Source organism: Neolamprologus brichardi, chromosome 15, assembly GCF_056152115.1.
Source record: "Neolamprologus brichardi isolate AB-2024 chromosome 15, ASM5615211v1, whole genome shotgun sequence".
Taxonomy (NCBI): domain Eukaryota; kingdom Metazoa; phylum Chordata; class Actinopteri; order Cichliformes; family Cichlidae; genus Neolamprologus; species Neolamprologus brichardi.
This window is the reverse complement of record NC_142118.1, coordinates 16,698,186-16,713,412: the sequence shown is the minus strand read 5'-3', so window position 1 is coordinate 16,713,412 and position 15,227 is coordinate 16,698,186. Positions and strand designations below refer to the sequence as shown.

Sequence of the window (15,227 nt, the reverse complement as noted above, 5' to 3'; positions counted from 1 at the left end):
TTAACCGATAGCACTGTTTGCCCTTTTTCTTTTAATTGGCAGTATTACTACTCAGTGCGAGTGTTTGCTGGACAGGACCCTGCTTCTGTGTGGGTGGGCTGGGTCACACCCGACTATCATTATTATAGCAAGAACTTCAGCCTCAGCAAAACACGCACGGTCACAGTGACGCTGGGAGATGAGAGGGGCAGGGTCCATGAGAGGTATGCTCCCTGCATTTTTAATATCTGGAGTTCATATGAAATGTTTGATCCTTTTATTTGAAGAGGCTTTAATATTCCAGTGGGACGTGTGATTTCTGTGGTGATACCTTCCTTAATAACTTTTTTCCTAAGGATCAGATCATTTTTTGTGTGTTATGTCTTATAGGCACTGAAATTTTAGATTTTTACTAGTTATTCTAAATGTAGCTGCATTTGTGACCAAATATGAAGGAATCCAATTTGAGCTGCACAAACATCAAAAAATATTACAAGAAAAAATCCTTTAGTAATGCTCCAAGCTCTCTTGAAAGCTAATTAAAAGCAAAGCAAATAATATGGCCATTCATTTTTTTAAATGACTGCCATCCGGGGATAACCCATCCTTGCAAATGTATGTTCATAATTTAAAAAAGCATGCATTTCAAAGTTTATACCACTAATACCTGTGTCATCGCTATGTGTTGATCAGTATGGCGAACATGCTCACAATTATTTTAGACGGACCAAACAAAAACATTTCAGTTATCTTTTCATAGCTGGTTTTCATCCTTATTTAGCATCCAGGGAGGTAAATGGGGAAGATGGCCTCTGTGTGTAACAAATATGAATGAGGCAAAAGATCAATGAGTGTTGACCAAATGAAAATTTATTGTGCCTCCTGTTTGACACCCCTCCACCCCCCCAAGTTGCCTATGTTGTCCTCTGCTTATTTGCATTTACTTGTATTTATTGATGCTGAGTTCTTGTTGTGGTTGCTTTGCCGCAGTGTTCAGAGGAGTAACTGCTACATGGTGTGTGTAGCAGACGCAGTTACCCCGTCTTCGTCCAGCCGCTCTAGCTCCGACCTGGAGATTGGCTGTTTGGCTGACCTGGCCACTGGCCTTGTCTCCTTCAATGCCAATGGCAAAGAGCTCCCCACATCATATCAGGTAAGTAAGTATAATAGATATCAGTTGGCAGAGGAGTGAAGCGCAAGGTTTGGCTCGTAAACTTCAATAGACGTAAGCTATTACGACTTTCTCTTGTGGTTTAGTATTCTTCCCCTGCTTTGGCACACATGTTTGTTTGTTTTTTAATATCCTGAACGCAAAAAGAAAAGAAACTCTAAGCAGTTTGAGTCACTGCCTTTAAATTAATATCTCTCTCAAACAATTTCACTCATCACATATTTGTACTGCCCACACACTCTAGGAACAATCTTCCCTCCTTTAATCCTTTCAGGTGTCATTAATTAATTTGTGCCACAGCAAATTAAACCTGCAGAGAGATAGAGTTGGGAAATTAAACAGCTGAATTCTCATCTGTTTTGTGAACTAGTCATACAAAGACAGACATCGGCTCAGTAATCCTTGCCTTGCTTGCTGTTCTCATCTCTGGTTTTTAAAGCATCACATCAAATGCCTGACTAGACATGGAAATGGTGCACTGAGAAGCTTCTACCGCCTGTGTTCTCCTTTTTTATCTTGCATAATCTCCTGTTTCTCTCCTTTCTTCTCGCTGCTTTATTTAGTCATGAATTGGCTTTTTAAGAAGGGGAAAGCCCTCTGAGGGAACCAGAAGGCTTTTAACCTGATGAAAAGCTTCTTGTCCTGTTATTGCATCAAAGCTTTGGTTGTTTGTTCTCTTTCTTTGTAAAGTCTGTGATGGTTGTCATCAGTATACCATCTAATACTCATTGAACTTGGATTTCAAACTTCAGCTAATCCACAAGCTTAGGGGTTAAAAGCCTTCTGACATTAGTTCAATTTGCCACCAGAGCAAACACGAGGCAAGCGCAGTGCTCATTGCATTAAATATATCAATTTTCAGATTCCACCATGGGCTGGGTTCAAGGAAGAGCTCCGTTCTGCATGTGTTGCTGCACTTTTGTCTCATTTTGGTGCTGCTATAAACACAGGATAGGCTGATGTGGATAAGTATGGCTTTGTTTACTTTCAGGTGGAACCAAATACCAAGCTCTTCCCTGCTGTATTTGTCCTCCCCACCAGTGCAAACCTCTTCCAGTTTGAATTTGTTAAGATAAAGGTTTGTTTCTGTCCTAACCAAACAACACTGTACACAGTTTTAAGCACTTTTCATCGAGTTATGAAACAGCTATTTACTTTATCTTTCTCACACTAATTAAGAGGTCTTGAATTTTTAATGCCATTCATTCATAGTCATGGACTGCCCAGCTGGCCTATATTTTGACTTGGTGACCCATTTAGGATGCTCTTGCACTGATTAATTTTGTGTGTGTTTGGAAAACTAGTAACCAATATACATATTTACACAGGACACTATTTGATAGAGTGAAGAAAGGATGTCACAGAAAGCACTACGTATATAAAAATAACTGATTGCATAATATTGACTGAAAGGATGTGGATATAATATAGTTTTAATATAGTTTTCATTATATTAATATAGTCTTCATTTAATCAAATTTTCTACTTAATGTGATTTTTTTCCTTCTTGTCCTCATTGTAATCCCAGGATGCCATGCCACTCTCATCAGCCATATTCAAGAGCGAGCACAGGAATCCGGTGCCACAGTGTCCGCCACGGTTGGATGTGCAGACAATTGTGGCAGTGCTTTGGAGCCGGATGCCCAATACCTTTCTCAATGTGGAGACGGCTCGCGTTAGTGAAAGACATGGCTGGGTGGTCCAGTGTCTGGAGCCTATGCAGATGATGGCTGTGCACATACCTGAAGAAAACAGGTGTGATTATAATACTCTATAAACCGTATAAACACAGTGACAAGTGACTGTTTCACTTACAAAGTGTTACTTTGTGTTCCCTTTAGTTGTTAGGGAGGATGTAGTGCATTCAGTGTCTTTTCACATTTATAGCAGTTAAATTAGCTTCCTTAGACAAATGATGAAGTAACAATAGATACTTCTTGTCATTCATTCTTTACTGTGAATTGGGCTGATGAAATGCATTTAAGACAGATTAGCTGCTTGCAGAACAAACACTTCTTGGCACTACCTGGGCTGAGTACTCACTGGTGAGGGTCACTGTAATTAAATTGAAGGTAGCTGCTAACAAAGACATTAAAGTTTTGCCCAGATGAATCATAATCACAATGAATATTCTCCTTTTGCGTATACACTTAATCAAGCCTGTCATTCAATTTTTAGATAGATTTAGGGCTACACTACTAATGTTTTACAAATGTTCACACTTTTAATTGCTGTTGCTGCATCCATGTGTCTGACTAAATACTTGACATGGACCATAGACTTTAAAAATGTTCTAGAAACTTCAATGGTTCCTATTTCATACAGTTCAAATGTGCATTTTAACACGCAAAGACTCCTGTAAGCGGACATAACAACATTAAGGCGACAAACTACAAACCACACATAATGTGACATTGTATAAAGTAATCTCAGTCAATTCTATGCACAGTGCTACAATTTTCATGTTAACTGCAGACTGTGATGGATTGAGATGCTAAGAGGTTTCTAATGTGTTTTACGACCCCATAGATGAACTCTTGTTTCGTAGCATGTGTATTTGTGTATTCTGATATCAGAATACATACTGGAAAATAAGTTTTAATGATGAGTAAACAGGCCTTTAGTCATACATTTGTTTGCTGTTTACATAAAAAAACAGTTTTAATTAGAAAATTGATGATATTCATTAAGTTAATGCAAAGTCTTTCTGCTGTGATCAGCAGAGTAAATGACTTACTCGAGCTTACTTTGTTGTTGTGGTGTCTTTGTTCGCAGGTGTTTGGACATAATGGAGTTATCTGAGCACGAAGACTTAAGGAAGTTCCACTACCACACACTAAAGCTGTATTGTGCCCTTTGTGCACTGGGAAACACTCGTGTAGCTCACGCCCTCTGCAGCCATTTGGACCAATCACAGCTTCTCTACACAATCGACAATCAGTACCTCTCTGGCATGCTGAGAGAGGGCTTCTACAATGTCCTTATCAGGTGTGTTTGTGTGTTTCAATATATTTTATATACTTAATATGTAAGTTGCTATGGATGGATTGCTCAGCTGGTGTGAATTTTGATTTTTAATTTATCTTACTAAAAAAATGACCTCAGTCAATGACCCGCCGTGCATCAAAAGAAGAAGAAAGCTGCCGTGTTTTTACTCATCGGATCATTTAATGATGATACATGATGGAATTATGATTTGACAGTGTCATCTGCAACAACATTAACTGTTAAATTGATGCAGCATTACGTGAGATCACTGAGCAAATTTGTGCTATAAATCTTAATAATCCCTCTGCTGTGTTTGTTTTTCCACCTCACATCTCAGTGTTGTTGTTTAAACTGTCTTTTCTTCACATGATGTCAAATAGCAAACTCATGCGTACCTTCTATATTGCTGAAAATTCACTTAAGCAGTGATGTTAAAGCGTTAAAGAGTTTGAGCAATCAGCACCTTATTTGCTTGTCAGGCACTCATCACCACAACTATTATCTCATACAGATGTATTATGGTTATTGGGTACTGTTGGTTTGTGGAAATCATACTAATACAGCATAATTCATAGTTCTTAGGAGAGATAATGAATCATTTTTCTGCGTGTTTTTGTAATAGCCAGTGTCTTTAGACTCATGCTATGATTGAACTAATTCTACTTATTGTCAGCATTCATCTTGAGACAGCAAAGGAAGCCCGTCTAATGATGAACAACGAGTTCATTATCCCTGTGACGGATGAAACGCGCTCCATCAAGCTGTTCCCAGATGAGTCCAAGCGACATTCACTTCCTGGGGTGGACCTAAGCACCTCCCTTAAACCTCGGGTCAATTTCTCCCCTGTGGGAATCATCAACACCAAACGCCAACAGTTCCTCTATAGCCCCCAGATCCCATTGGGTATCCTAAAGGAAAAAGCCATCAGCATGCTAACCGAGGCAGTGCAAGGTGGAGGGACACACATCCGAGACCCAGTAGGTGGGAGTCTTGAGTATCAGTTTGTTCCCATTTTGAAACTGATTGGAACGCTGTTAATAATCGGAGTCCTGACCAGTGATGAGGTGAGGCTGATTCTCCTCCTGATCAACCCCAATGTGTTTGGAGAGTCCAAAGAGGGTGAGGAAGTTAAGGGGGATGAGGTGGCCGTGTCAGGGGAGAAGGAGGAGGTGAGCAAGAATGAGGAGAAGGCTGTAGAAGCAGGGGAGGAAGAGACCAAGGAGAGCAAACCGCAAGTTAAAGGCCTGCTGGAGAAGTCTCTGCCAGAGTCTGTCAAACGCCAGGTGATGACAATAATCGTGCACAGATGTTTAAGCTCAGTGATAAACTGAAGATAGGAAATAGCTGAATTAAACTAACTCCATCAATTTATCTGCCAAGGTTTTAATTAAAATTTAATTTTGCCTTCATGAGATTAGGTACACTAATTCCCCATTTGTCAGCAGTTTTGATTTTTTATGATTTATCGCTTGCTGAGAGGTGAATTCATGAGTAGAAAGCAAGGCAGTGGCTGAATACTAATGTTCTATAAATGACTAAAACTTGCTAATAATAATCATGCATAATGCAGATGGATCTATGAAGTTAAATAAAAAAAAAATGTCATTCATACAGTGAAATAAACAAAATCAAAACCAATAGAGACATAAAGAAACAGAAAACCTTTGAGTTGTTCACAGATTTCTGTCCTTTTCAGATGTGTGAGCTGCTCCACTACTTCTGTGACTGTGAGCTGAAGCACCGCATCGAATCCATTGTTTCCTTCTCCGACAGCTACGTGTCCAAGCTGCAGTATAATCAGAAGTTCCGCTACAATGAGCTAATGCTGGCTCTCAACATGTCTGCCGCTGTCACTGCCAAAAAGACCAAAGAGTTTCGTTCACCTCCGCAGGAGCAGGTACAACACCGCAGAGGGACCAGTGTATGAGAAAGTGTTTTCATTCTCTGAGATGTAATTTATGTTCAAGGTGGTTTCTGTTTGCATACTGTCATAAGACCCTGGACGGATCGCCTAGACCTTGGGGTAAAAACAAAATCTATGACCTTGAATAGAACAGAGTCAGAGGCAGACACCAGAACACAAGGTGCTGCAGTTCTCTAATTGCCTTTTAGTTTTCAGTTTCTTAACTTTATTTTCTGCTGGAATTCCCGAAGGATAAACTGGGCCATATGTGCAGCTAAAATTAACTTAGGAGTGAATTGGCCCTGCAGTGATAGTTAAACCTTTGGCCTCTTACAGGGTAAAATTATTATTAGTCCCACAGGAGCACTTTATGTTACAGTCAGTTCATTTTTTATAAGTCAAATATGTTTAAGCAGAAGATGAACTTAAACAACTGACACATGATTAATGAACTTTTCTATAGACCATTGTGAAAAATGTTTGCAAAATCTTAAGCTTATCAAAGTAAAAATGCCATCCAACCATCCATCCATCCATTCATCCATCCATCACTGCTTTTCTGGGTTGCAGTCTATTCAGGGAAGCACTTTAAACAGACATATGGTTCATCTAATGGGACACCAAAAGTGTTCCTAAGCCAGCTGAGAGATATAACCGATATCTCTAAAGCATGTTCTGGTTGGGACTTGCCTGAAACACTTCAACTAGGAGAGCTCTTGGATGCATCCTGTTCAGATGCCCAAACTATTTCAATTGGTTCTTTTTTCACAAGAAGATATCAGAGCAGGACTGATCCATCTGTCAATCTCAGTCAATCATTTGCCCGTCACTTGTAAACAAGACCCTAAGATATTTAAACTCCTCCACTTGGGGCAGAAACTCATCTCCAACCCAGAGGAGGGACTGCACCCTTTTCTGGCTGAGGACCATGGCCTTAGAGAACCATTCTTGCCACTTCACTGAAAATCTCTCCAGTATGATCTGGAGGTCATTGTCTGTTGAAGCCAGAAGAAAACAAAACGAGGTTACGCTGCTGTGAAAATCCAATATCCAGTGTTCTGCTAGATAGTATATATTTATGTAAACTGTAGCATGTCTCTGAGCCAGACTAGAGAATAGGAAACATTGAGTAAATAAGGAAAGAAAATAAGGAATAAAGTCTCTGATGTGTTCTGTGTTCACATCGCTTGCCCTGTCCTGTAGTATTGTTGAAAACAACCTGGTAGTGACTAGACAAGGTTTCTGCATGACTGCAAAGCATTCATGTTTGAAATATTTAATTGTGCATCCTCTGAGCTGTGAAACCTTGAGGATAAGCACTTCCAAGATATACTCCCTGAAACTAAGTTTTGGTGGTCAGCAGCAGGTGCATACTGTAAGCGAGATTCTCCACAATAAGAAACCTCCCGTGGTTTATTAAAAAGCTCTGCCTAAAATAGACATGGGAATAGGCTAACCTGGACTCTGCGATGGATGCATCTCATTTATATTTAGTGTTTTATAGTTAACTTGTGACCTGTAGCAAGCACAGCAGATCTGTGGTTCTACATGATACATTAAGTATTTTCTGCATTATATTATGTAAATACCTGTTTAATGTTTTTAGTTTCACATTTGACTGGGTGTGATATAAAAATGCTCAGACTATTTCTGTCTGAGTTCATCAGATGGCCACTATCTGACAAGCCCATGTGAGCACTTACCGCAGGAGACTACATGAGTAATTATGCTGTGACTCTAAAATGGTAATGTGCTTGCCTCTGTGACTTTCCACTGCTCTCTACTGTGCAATCCTTCTTTTATTCATTCTTTACCACTCTCCTTCCTTCTTTTGATCTCACTTCCTATCTAAAATAATTTTCCATGTTGCTGTTCTCAAGTGCTTTCTGTCTTATAAACTTATAATGTAAACACTCTTTTGTTTTCTGCAGATAAACATCCTGTTGAATTTCAGTGCAGGTGAGGACTGCCCCTGTCCCGTGGAGATCCAGGATGAGCTCAACTCGTTCCATGAAGAACTGCGGCTGCATTGTGGTAAAGTCCAACTGCTGACAGTTCTGATGAGGACATCTTGTCACACAAACCTAACCATAGCATTAGTTCAGACAGGCCACGAAGTCGAGCTAAAACACTGTACTCAAAAATAAGTTGAGGACTCTGCTAGAAAATCTCTGCCAACAGTTGCTGCACATCTGCAAGCCACTTTGCATCCCACCTCCACCCCACTTCTTTGAGATTTTATTCTTTGTGGTGCTCAGAATTCATATTAATAAGACTGGATTCTCTGACCAGTTCTTGTGCTGACAATACACAAAGGATACATACACATTGTAGCTTCACTCGTTTGGATTCAAGTGAAACTCTGAATTAATATTAAAAAAGTTCTAAGCTGTAAGTTGTCAGGGTTCTTCTTACGTTACAGACCAGCAAAGACCTTATTCCAGCAGCCTGTCTCTCTGATCATCTGATCAGAGACTTCTGGTTGGTTCACACTCTTAATTTAAATCCAGAGCTTGTTGCACCTAATTTTGGAACAGCCATCCTCAGCCTTTCAGGACTTGTTTGTTTTAAATGACTGCTGATCATTTTTATACAGTATGTTATTATATTCCCCAATCTTCTTCGCACCAACTGCTTGTATGGAATGAATGTATGTGTGAATGAATGTAAGAAGAACCTATACTATTCTATGATTGTCTGCTTTTATGTTGGGAACACTTATTTTATTAAAATGTGAAGCACTTTGTAACTGTGTGTTGTAAAAAGTTCTCTGCAAATTAAGTTAACATTATCTGGCAACATAAATATGTTCATGTTATGAGAATGATCTTTAAAATGGGTTTTTGTTTCCTTTACACAATGCACATGGAAGCAGTCGGTATACCAGGATAAATCTCTGAGCGCCTCCATTTCTCCTGGCAGGAATTCCAGTGGAGGAAGAAGAAGAAGAACAGGACACTTCAATTAAAGGCCGTCTTCTGGCTTTACTGTATAAAATCAAGGGCCCACCACAGAAGACAGAGCAGGAACCCACAGAGACTGAACAGGCTGCCCCCAGTAAGTAGCCTTTAACACCAAAGAAGAAAACAAGCTAGCGACCAGTAACTGTACTGAAGTTTAACAATAACTCAACCTTGCACTGCCGTATGCATTGCTAAGGTTTATTATTTCAATTTTTTATCTTGGTGCTGCAACACGTAAGCAGGACTTTATTGTGGTTGCTATCAGTTTCTAAACATATACCACATAACTATGTTTAGCATTAAATATTATATTGACATTCAAAATCATAAAGTGGTACCGATTTATCCATATAAATATTGCAGACCACGAAACACTTTCCAATCACTAGTTCTTTGCTTCAAGCTTTTTCTTTTTTTGCTGCCCTTTGCTCAAAGTATGTTTTTGTTCTGTTTCAAATAATAGAATAAGACTAATGGACAGTTCCTGCAAGACTCTCTGCCATAAATTTTAATGCCTTGCTCCAGCCTCCCACACCTAGCCTGCATTATTCAAAAGCATTATAAATGGACGGATGTTCTGATTCAAGATTATCCTGATAGATCTGCTTTAGCATGTCTACAAACCCAATTTCAAAAATGTTGCGATGCTAAGTAAAGTTTAAATAAAAACGGCATGCAATGATTTGCAAATGTCATGAACTGTATTTTATTCACAATAAAACATAGAAAATAGTTTAAATATTTGATTTGAGTAATTTTATTATATCATGAAAAAAATAAGCTTATGTTGAAATGTTTGGTAGTAATGTGCCTGAAAAACGTTGGGACAGAGGAACAAATAGCTGGAAAAGTGAGTGGTACAAAAAAACAGTTGGAGGAACATTTTGCAACTAATTACATTAACATGCAATGGATCAGTAACATGATTGGATATAAAAAAAATTAAAAAACGTCTGAGAGAGACAAAGTTTCACCAATCCACAATTAACGGTGTCAGTATTGGATGGAGAAATCTTTGTCTGTGAATACACTTCCACAAATGCAGGTTAATGCAAAGAAAAATCCACATGTAAAATTAATCCATAAACACCACCATCTTTGGGCCAAAGCTCATTAAAAATGTGCTAAAGAAAAGTGGAAAACTGCATCTCTGATTGTATGGAGGTGAATTACTGCCTCTGGAACTGGCAGCTTGCACATCTGGAAAGGCACCATGAGTGCTAAAACATATATGCAGGTTTTAGAGGCACATATTCACTCATCCAGATGCCATCTTTTTCAGAGAAGTCCTTGCATATTTAAGGAAGATGCTGCTAAACTGCTAACTCCATCTATTACAACAGTATGCTCTCATAGTTGGAGAGTCCAGATACTGAACTTGCCTGCCTGCAGTCCAGATCTTTTACCAGCTGAAACTTTGGACACATCATAACATTAAGAGAATCCCTAGAATCCCTTTTTACACCATTGGACATTATTACTGGTCTCCTCAGCTCCCAGACATTAACAGACTGTCACCTGACAGTGGTAAACATGGCCCAGTTTCAACTTTTGTGAGAGGTTTGGCTGCCATGAAATCTAAAATAACCTTATTTCTTTCTTCAAAGTGTACATTTTCACGTTTTAAACTTTTACCACGTTTGCTGTGTTCTATTGTGAGTGAAATATGGGTTGAATTCTGCTTTTTCACTTTACTCAGTGTTGCAGCATTGTCTGTTTTGTTCATCAAATAAATTGATGAAGCAGTCTGACAAATGGATGGACGGGTGAAATAAGCTGCTTCTCTTGCCTGACAAAGTTAGAGCTGCTAATTTTTTCAACGTGTAATTTTATTGTCGGATCTTTATATGTCAGATTATATATAATTAATGCCTAGTCAGTCCTTTTGGGATGGGGATGATTACTTTCATTAACTGACGGTAACGTTCATTCACTGTTAGAAAACTTTAAAGCCAGTAATTTGTCTCTAAAACTTTTGCTTCCTTATTCTTTTGATGAAAAGCATCGAAGCGCCTATTGTTGATTTCACAGCATTGTTTAATTAGTCAGATTACTCAGAAGTTATAAAAACTTGGAATCATCCATAAGGTTTTTTGTTTTTTTTAGTTTGCCAACAGCTAAGGAGCATTTTTCCAAGATTAAAATGCCAGACTTAATATCAACCGCCTTGGCTTGAACTTGTGATTAAATTTGTTTGTTTGTTCCTCTCTTAATATTCCTGCATCACTCTAGCGTGCTTCAGATATGCTGTCAGTATCCTCATAGACTCATCACGAGATGATTGTGGGGTTACATCCAGTATATTGACAAAATATTAATGCTCCCAATTAGTTCTGACTAATAGACTAATTTACATTTTCTAAGAGCTTTAATTTAGCCAATTCAGTTCATGGTTTATGCTGACTTTGGAGTACAGCACTGTGCCAGTGCTCATGTCTCTATATTTTTGCCTGTCATTTGCAGATTAGCACGCAGACTGCGTAAGATTTCAGTGACTCCCTTGTGAGCCATAGTTTGAGATGATTCAGAGCAGATGTGAATGTGCAACACTTTCACCTTCAGGGCATCTACACCGTCTCGTGTCTCATTATGATTCTGCTTGAATCCGGCCCTTTGTTTTCAGCAGATGTTGCGCTATTTGGCTTAAACGCTCAAAGTTCAGCGATGGTTTTGGAATTGCAGTGTTTTGAGAGGTGCAGCATTTAGCTACAACTTCATATGACTTCAAGTTTTTCTCCACTGGTCCTTGTTCTATTGGTACTTGGCGTCCTTAAGAGGGAAGTTTTATGAGACTTTAAGATTAGGTTTAAAAGATACAGTTTTAAAACCCATACTACAGTTTAATTAGCTTGTCTTTGTATATCACTGGAACAAAAAGAGAAAAAATAAAGAGCATATCATCCATCTTTCCTAATGAACAATGCTTTTGAAGTGCCCGGTCCATAGATTTTTTTTCTCTCCAATTTGCTCATTCAAAGGTTTGAGAGACAACAAAAATCAACTGAAGCTTTGACAGATACATGATTGTAGAGCAACCTTTATTTACTGCTTCTATTTCTCAATTTAAGAATACTGAACTGTCTCTTCTCCAGCAAACCTGAAGGAGCTTATCTCCCAGACCATAACCAGTTGGGCTCAGGAGTCTCACATTCAGGACCCAGAGCTGGTCAGAGTGATGTTCAGCCTGCTGAGGAGACAGTATGACGGCATCGGGGAACTGCTTCGGGCCATGAAGAAGTCGTACACCATCAGTGCCGCATCCGTGCAAGATGCTATTAACCTGCTGGTATCTCTGGGTCAAATCAGATCTCTGCTATCAGTGCGAATGGGCAAGGAAGAGGAGAAACTCATGATTGATGGGCTCAGGTAAGAAAATATATTATGATGTGCACACTCTTATAAATGATAAAAACGATGCCTGATTCTAGAAATATATCATTGTGAACAGTGTACTCTCCCACTGTTACAGTACTGTGGGCTTTATAAATCGCTTTCTTGTGTTCATAGTGACATCATGAACAACAAGGTTTTCTACCAGCATCCTAATCTGATGAGAGTGCTGGGCATGCATGAGACAGTCATGGAGGTCATGGTGAACGTGCTTGGGGGAGACAAGTCACAGGTGAGCTTAACATTGCTCATGTTTTTGGTTTTCCTTGACCGCTACAAACTATCGAGTCAGTCCTTTTTTAATGGATTGTATTCATTGAAACTCTGTTAACTTTTTCGTCATGTATGGAAATAGTAGCTCCCAATCTTAACTCTTGGAGAAGTTCTTTAAAACTCCTTATCCTGTTCATAACTTTTTAAAGAAGTTTGTACATGTTTTTGACGGATTCTTATTCGTTATGTGGCCTCACCTCACTATCCTTTCACCATAATTAGGGGTACAATTCATCATGATTAATGTGTAGATTGTGTTAATAAAAAGTGGTTATAAAATGAAAAGTGACTTAATTAAAAAGTCAGTTTTAAAGAACGTAAACAAGCGTGTTTTTGTTTTGGGTATTTTTGCTTGCATAATGACTCATACAGTAAATCTGTTAGCAAAACATTTGCAGGTTAATTTTCTGTTACAATGCTTAGTTTTGGGGGAAGAGTTTGGAGTTTGTGACTGACAGAACTTTTAATGCTTAATAAGTTGTATACCGATCTCAGGAAAACAAATTTTATCTTAAGAGGCTGAAGTGAGCCAAGAGAAACAGCTTAATACCCAGAAAAACCGCAGCGTAATGAAGAGGACAGAGGAGTAAAGGCATCAGAGGGGTGACAGGAGGCCACTCAGACCTGTCCTTTTTGGGTGGTGCTGACAGAAGCTGGAAGAGCTGGTTGCGATTTAATGCTGCAGCCAGTGCCAAGCTTGAAGTGAACCTCAGACAGACGGACCTCAGGGAGACATTCAGACCTTCGTGTGTGTCTCTGGCACTGTGATCGCACAGGCTCATAGCATAAATTCCTGACTGGTTTCATGCCACTTGATACGTGTACCTCGCTTGCTGTGGCCATATACAGTGACAGTCGTGAATATAGATCAGGTTTTTAATATTTGCTGTTTGATTACCGCTGATGTTGTTTCAGTCGTGGCATGGTGCTGTATATTATGAGATTGTGCGAGTCGTAGGTTTTATCACGCAATCAAGACAGATGGTTTATAGAATATTATGAAGGAATAAATCTCTGAACTCGGACACTGACAGAAAGTTTGCTCCCGGTCACGCACAGCAGGACCCCATATGGGGAATCAACAAAGAAACTTAAGCTGTATATTCTCAAAGTAAAATTGTTTGTGCTTTCAAAGTTTCTGTCAAATCTGCCTTTAGAGGTGGAAGCTTTGGCATGATTGGAAATTCAATATTTGTCAGTTGTCTGATAAGTGTGATTTTCTGTGCTTTGCATTTTTGCAGATTGTAATCTGCCTAAAGTAAAATGGGGGTTTCTCTCCTCCTCTGCTGTCAATTACTTTTTCTGCATTTCTGCTACAGAGCAAATGACTCTAGTGATTTATGCTGAGCCTGAGGCTTGGACTGAGCCCATGTGAGGACTTAGAAAAATGAGGATGGCACAGATCTAAAAGCATTAAATGCAAAAGGGCTTGAAGGTCAAATAATTTTTCAGTTTCTGTGTTCAAAACAGGAAATACATTTTATTTATTGATTCCATGATGCTCTTTATGATAGTTTAGATACCTTTATCATAGCCAAGCATCTAGTACTCTGCATCCTGTAGTGACATTAAAAACAATTCTAATATTCCTGAGCTCCTACTGCAGCTTATTTAGTGCTTGCCTCTTCAAAGGCTGCAGATTGATCCATACAGTCTACTTTTTTCTTCCACAGGAGATCGCCTTCCCCAAGATGGTAGCTAGCTGTTGTCGCTTCCTGTGCTATTTCTGCCGTATTAGCCGGCAAAACCAGAAAGCCATGTTTGACCACCTGAGCTACCTGCTGGAGAACAGCAGCGTTGGATTGGGTAAGTATATTTTGCCTTTTCAATATTTATTTAAAAAAAAAAAAAAACAACTCAACTTAATGTCTTAAGACAGCACAGCTGTCTTAAGACATTGACTGGGCCATTGCAACACATTGATTTTTAATTTTTAGCCATTATGTTGTAGAATTGTTGCTGCATTTTGGACCATTGCTCTGTTGCATGACCCAACATCAGCTGAGCTGTAGCTGTTGGACAGATGGCTTCATATTTGACTCTAACATGCTTTGGTAAACAAAGGAGTTCATGGTTGCCTCAATTACTACAACATGCCCAAATCCTGTTTCTCTTGGGCTTTTAGCATTTTTTCTAAGCATTGCACAGTCTGACCTTGGGATTAGTTTGCAGGGATGTCCACTCCTGCGAAAAGTGGGAGTTGTTTTGTATGCTTCTGAATAATCTTCTTCGCTGTAGAATGATGAACTTCAAACTGGAAATGGTCTTAGAACCCTTCCCAGATTAACGGGCAACAACAGTGGTGCCTTTAGGTCAATTCTATCGTCTTTGCTCCTTGGCATTGCGTTAACACACACCTGAATGTTTCAGACCAGCAAAACCTCTGCATTTATGGAGGTGCTCACACTTGCTGACGATTAGGTGTATTCGATGAGCAATACGTGGCTCCAACTTCTTAATTCTATGAAATCTGTAAGGGTGTACTTATGTTTTTCATACACTTCGTTGACATTGTGACTCAATTTTTGTTAAATATATACTGCTATGTTGTCACGTATGG

The 15,227-nt window shown here is 39.2% G+C and overlaps 1 protein-coding gene across 4 annotated transcripts in view; it reads left to right on the top strand.

Annotated features, from left to right (window-relative positions):
• The window catches only part of ryr3 (ryanodine receptor 3), a 108,991-nt gene that overhangs the window by 55,355 nt on the left and 38,409 nt on the right, over positions 1-15,227 (top strand). For all 4 annotated transcript variants that reach the window (XM_006792684.3, XM_006792682.3, XM_006792686.3 and 1 more), the window contains 12 exons: positions 43-203; positions 970-1,132; positions 2,142-2,228; positions 2,679-2,905; positions 3,926-4,138; positions 4,812-5,421; positions 5,835-6,035; positions 7,973-8,075; positions 8,964-9,098; positions 12,097-12,370; positions 12,512-12,626; positions 14,341-14,473. In XM_006792684.3, the coding sequence (XP_006792747.2) occupies positions 43-203; positions 970-1,132; positions 2,142-2,228; positions 2,679-2,905; positions 3,926-4,138; positions 4,812-5,421; positions 5,835-6,035; positions 7,973-8,075; positions 8,964-9,098; positions 12,097-12,370; positions 12,512-12,626; positions 14,341-14,473 (2,422 nt within the window). The remainder of the gene's footprint in view (positions 1-42; positions 204-969; positions 1,133-2,141; positions 2,229-2,678; positions 2,906-3,925; positions 4,139-4,811; positions 5,422-5,834; positions 6,036-7,972; positions 8,076-8,963; positions 9,099-12,096; positions 12,371-12,511; positions 12,627-14,340; positions 14,474-15,227) is intronic.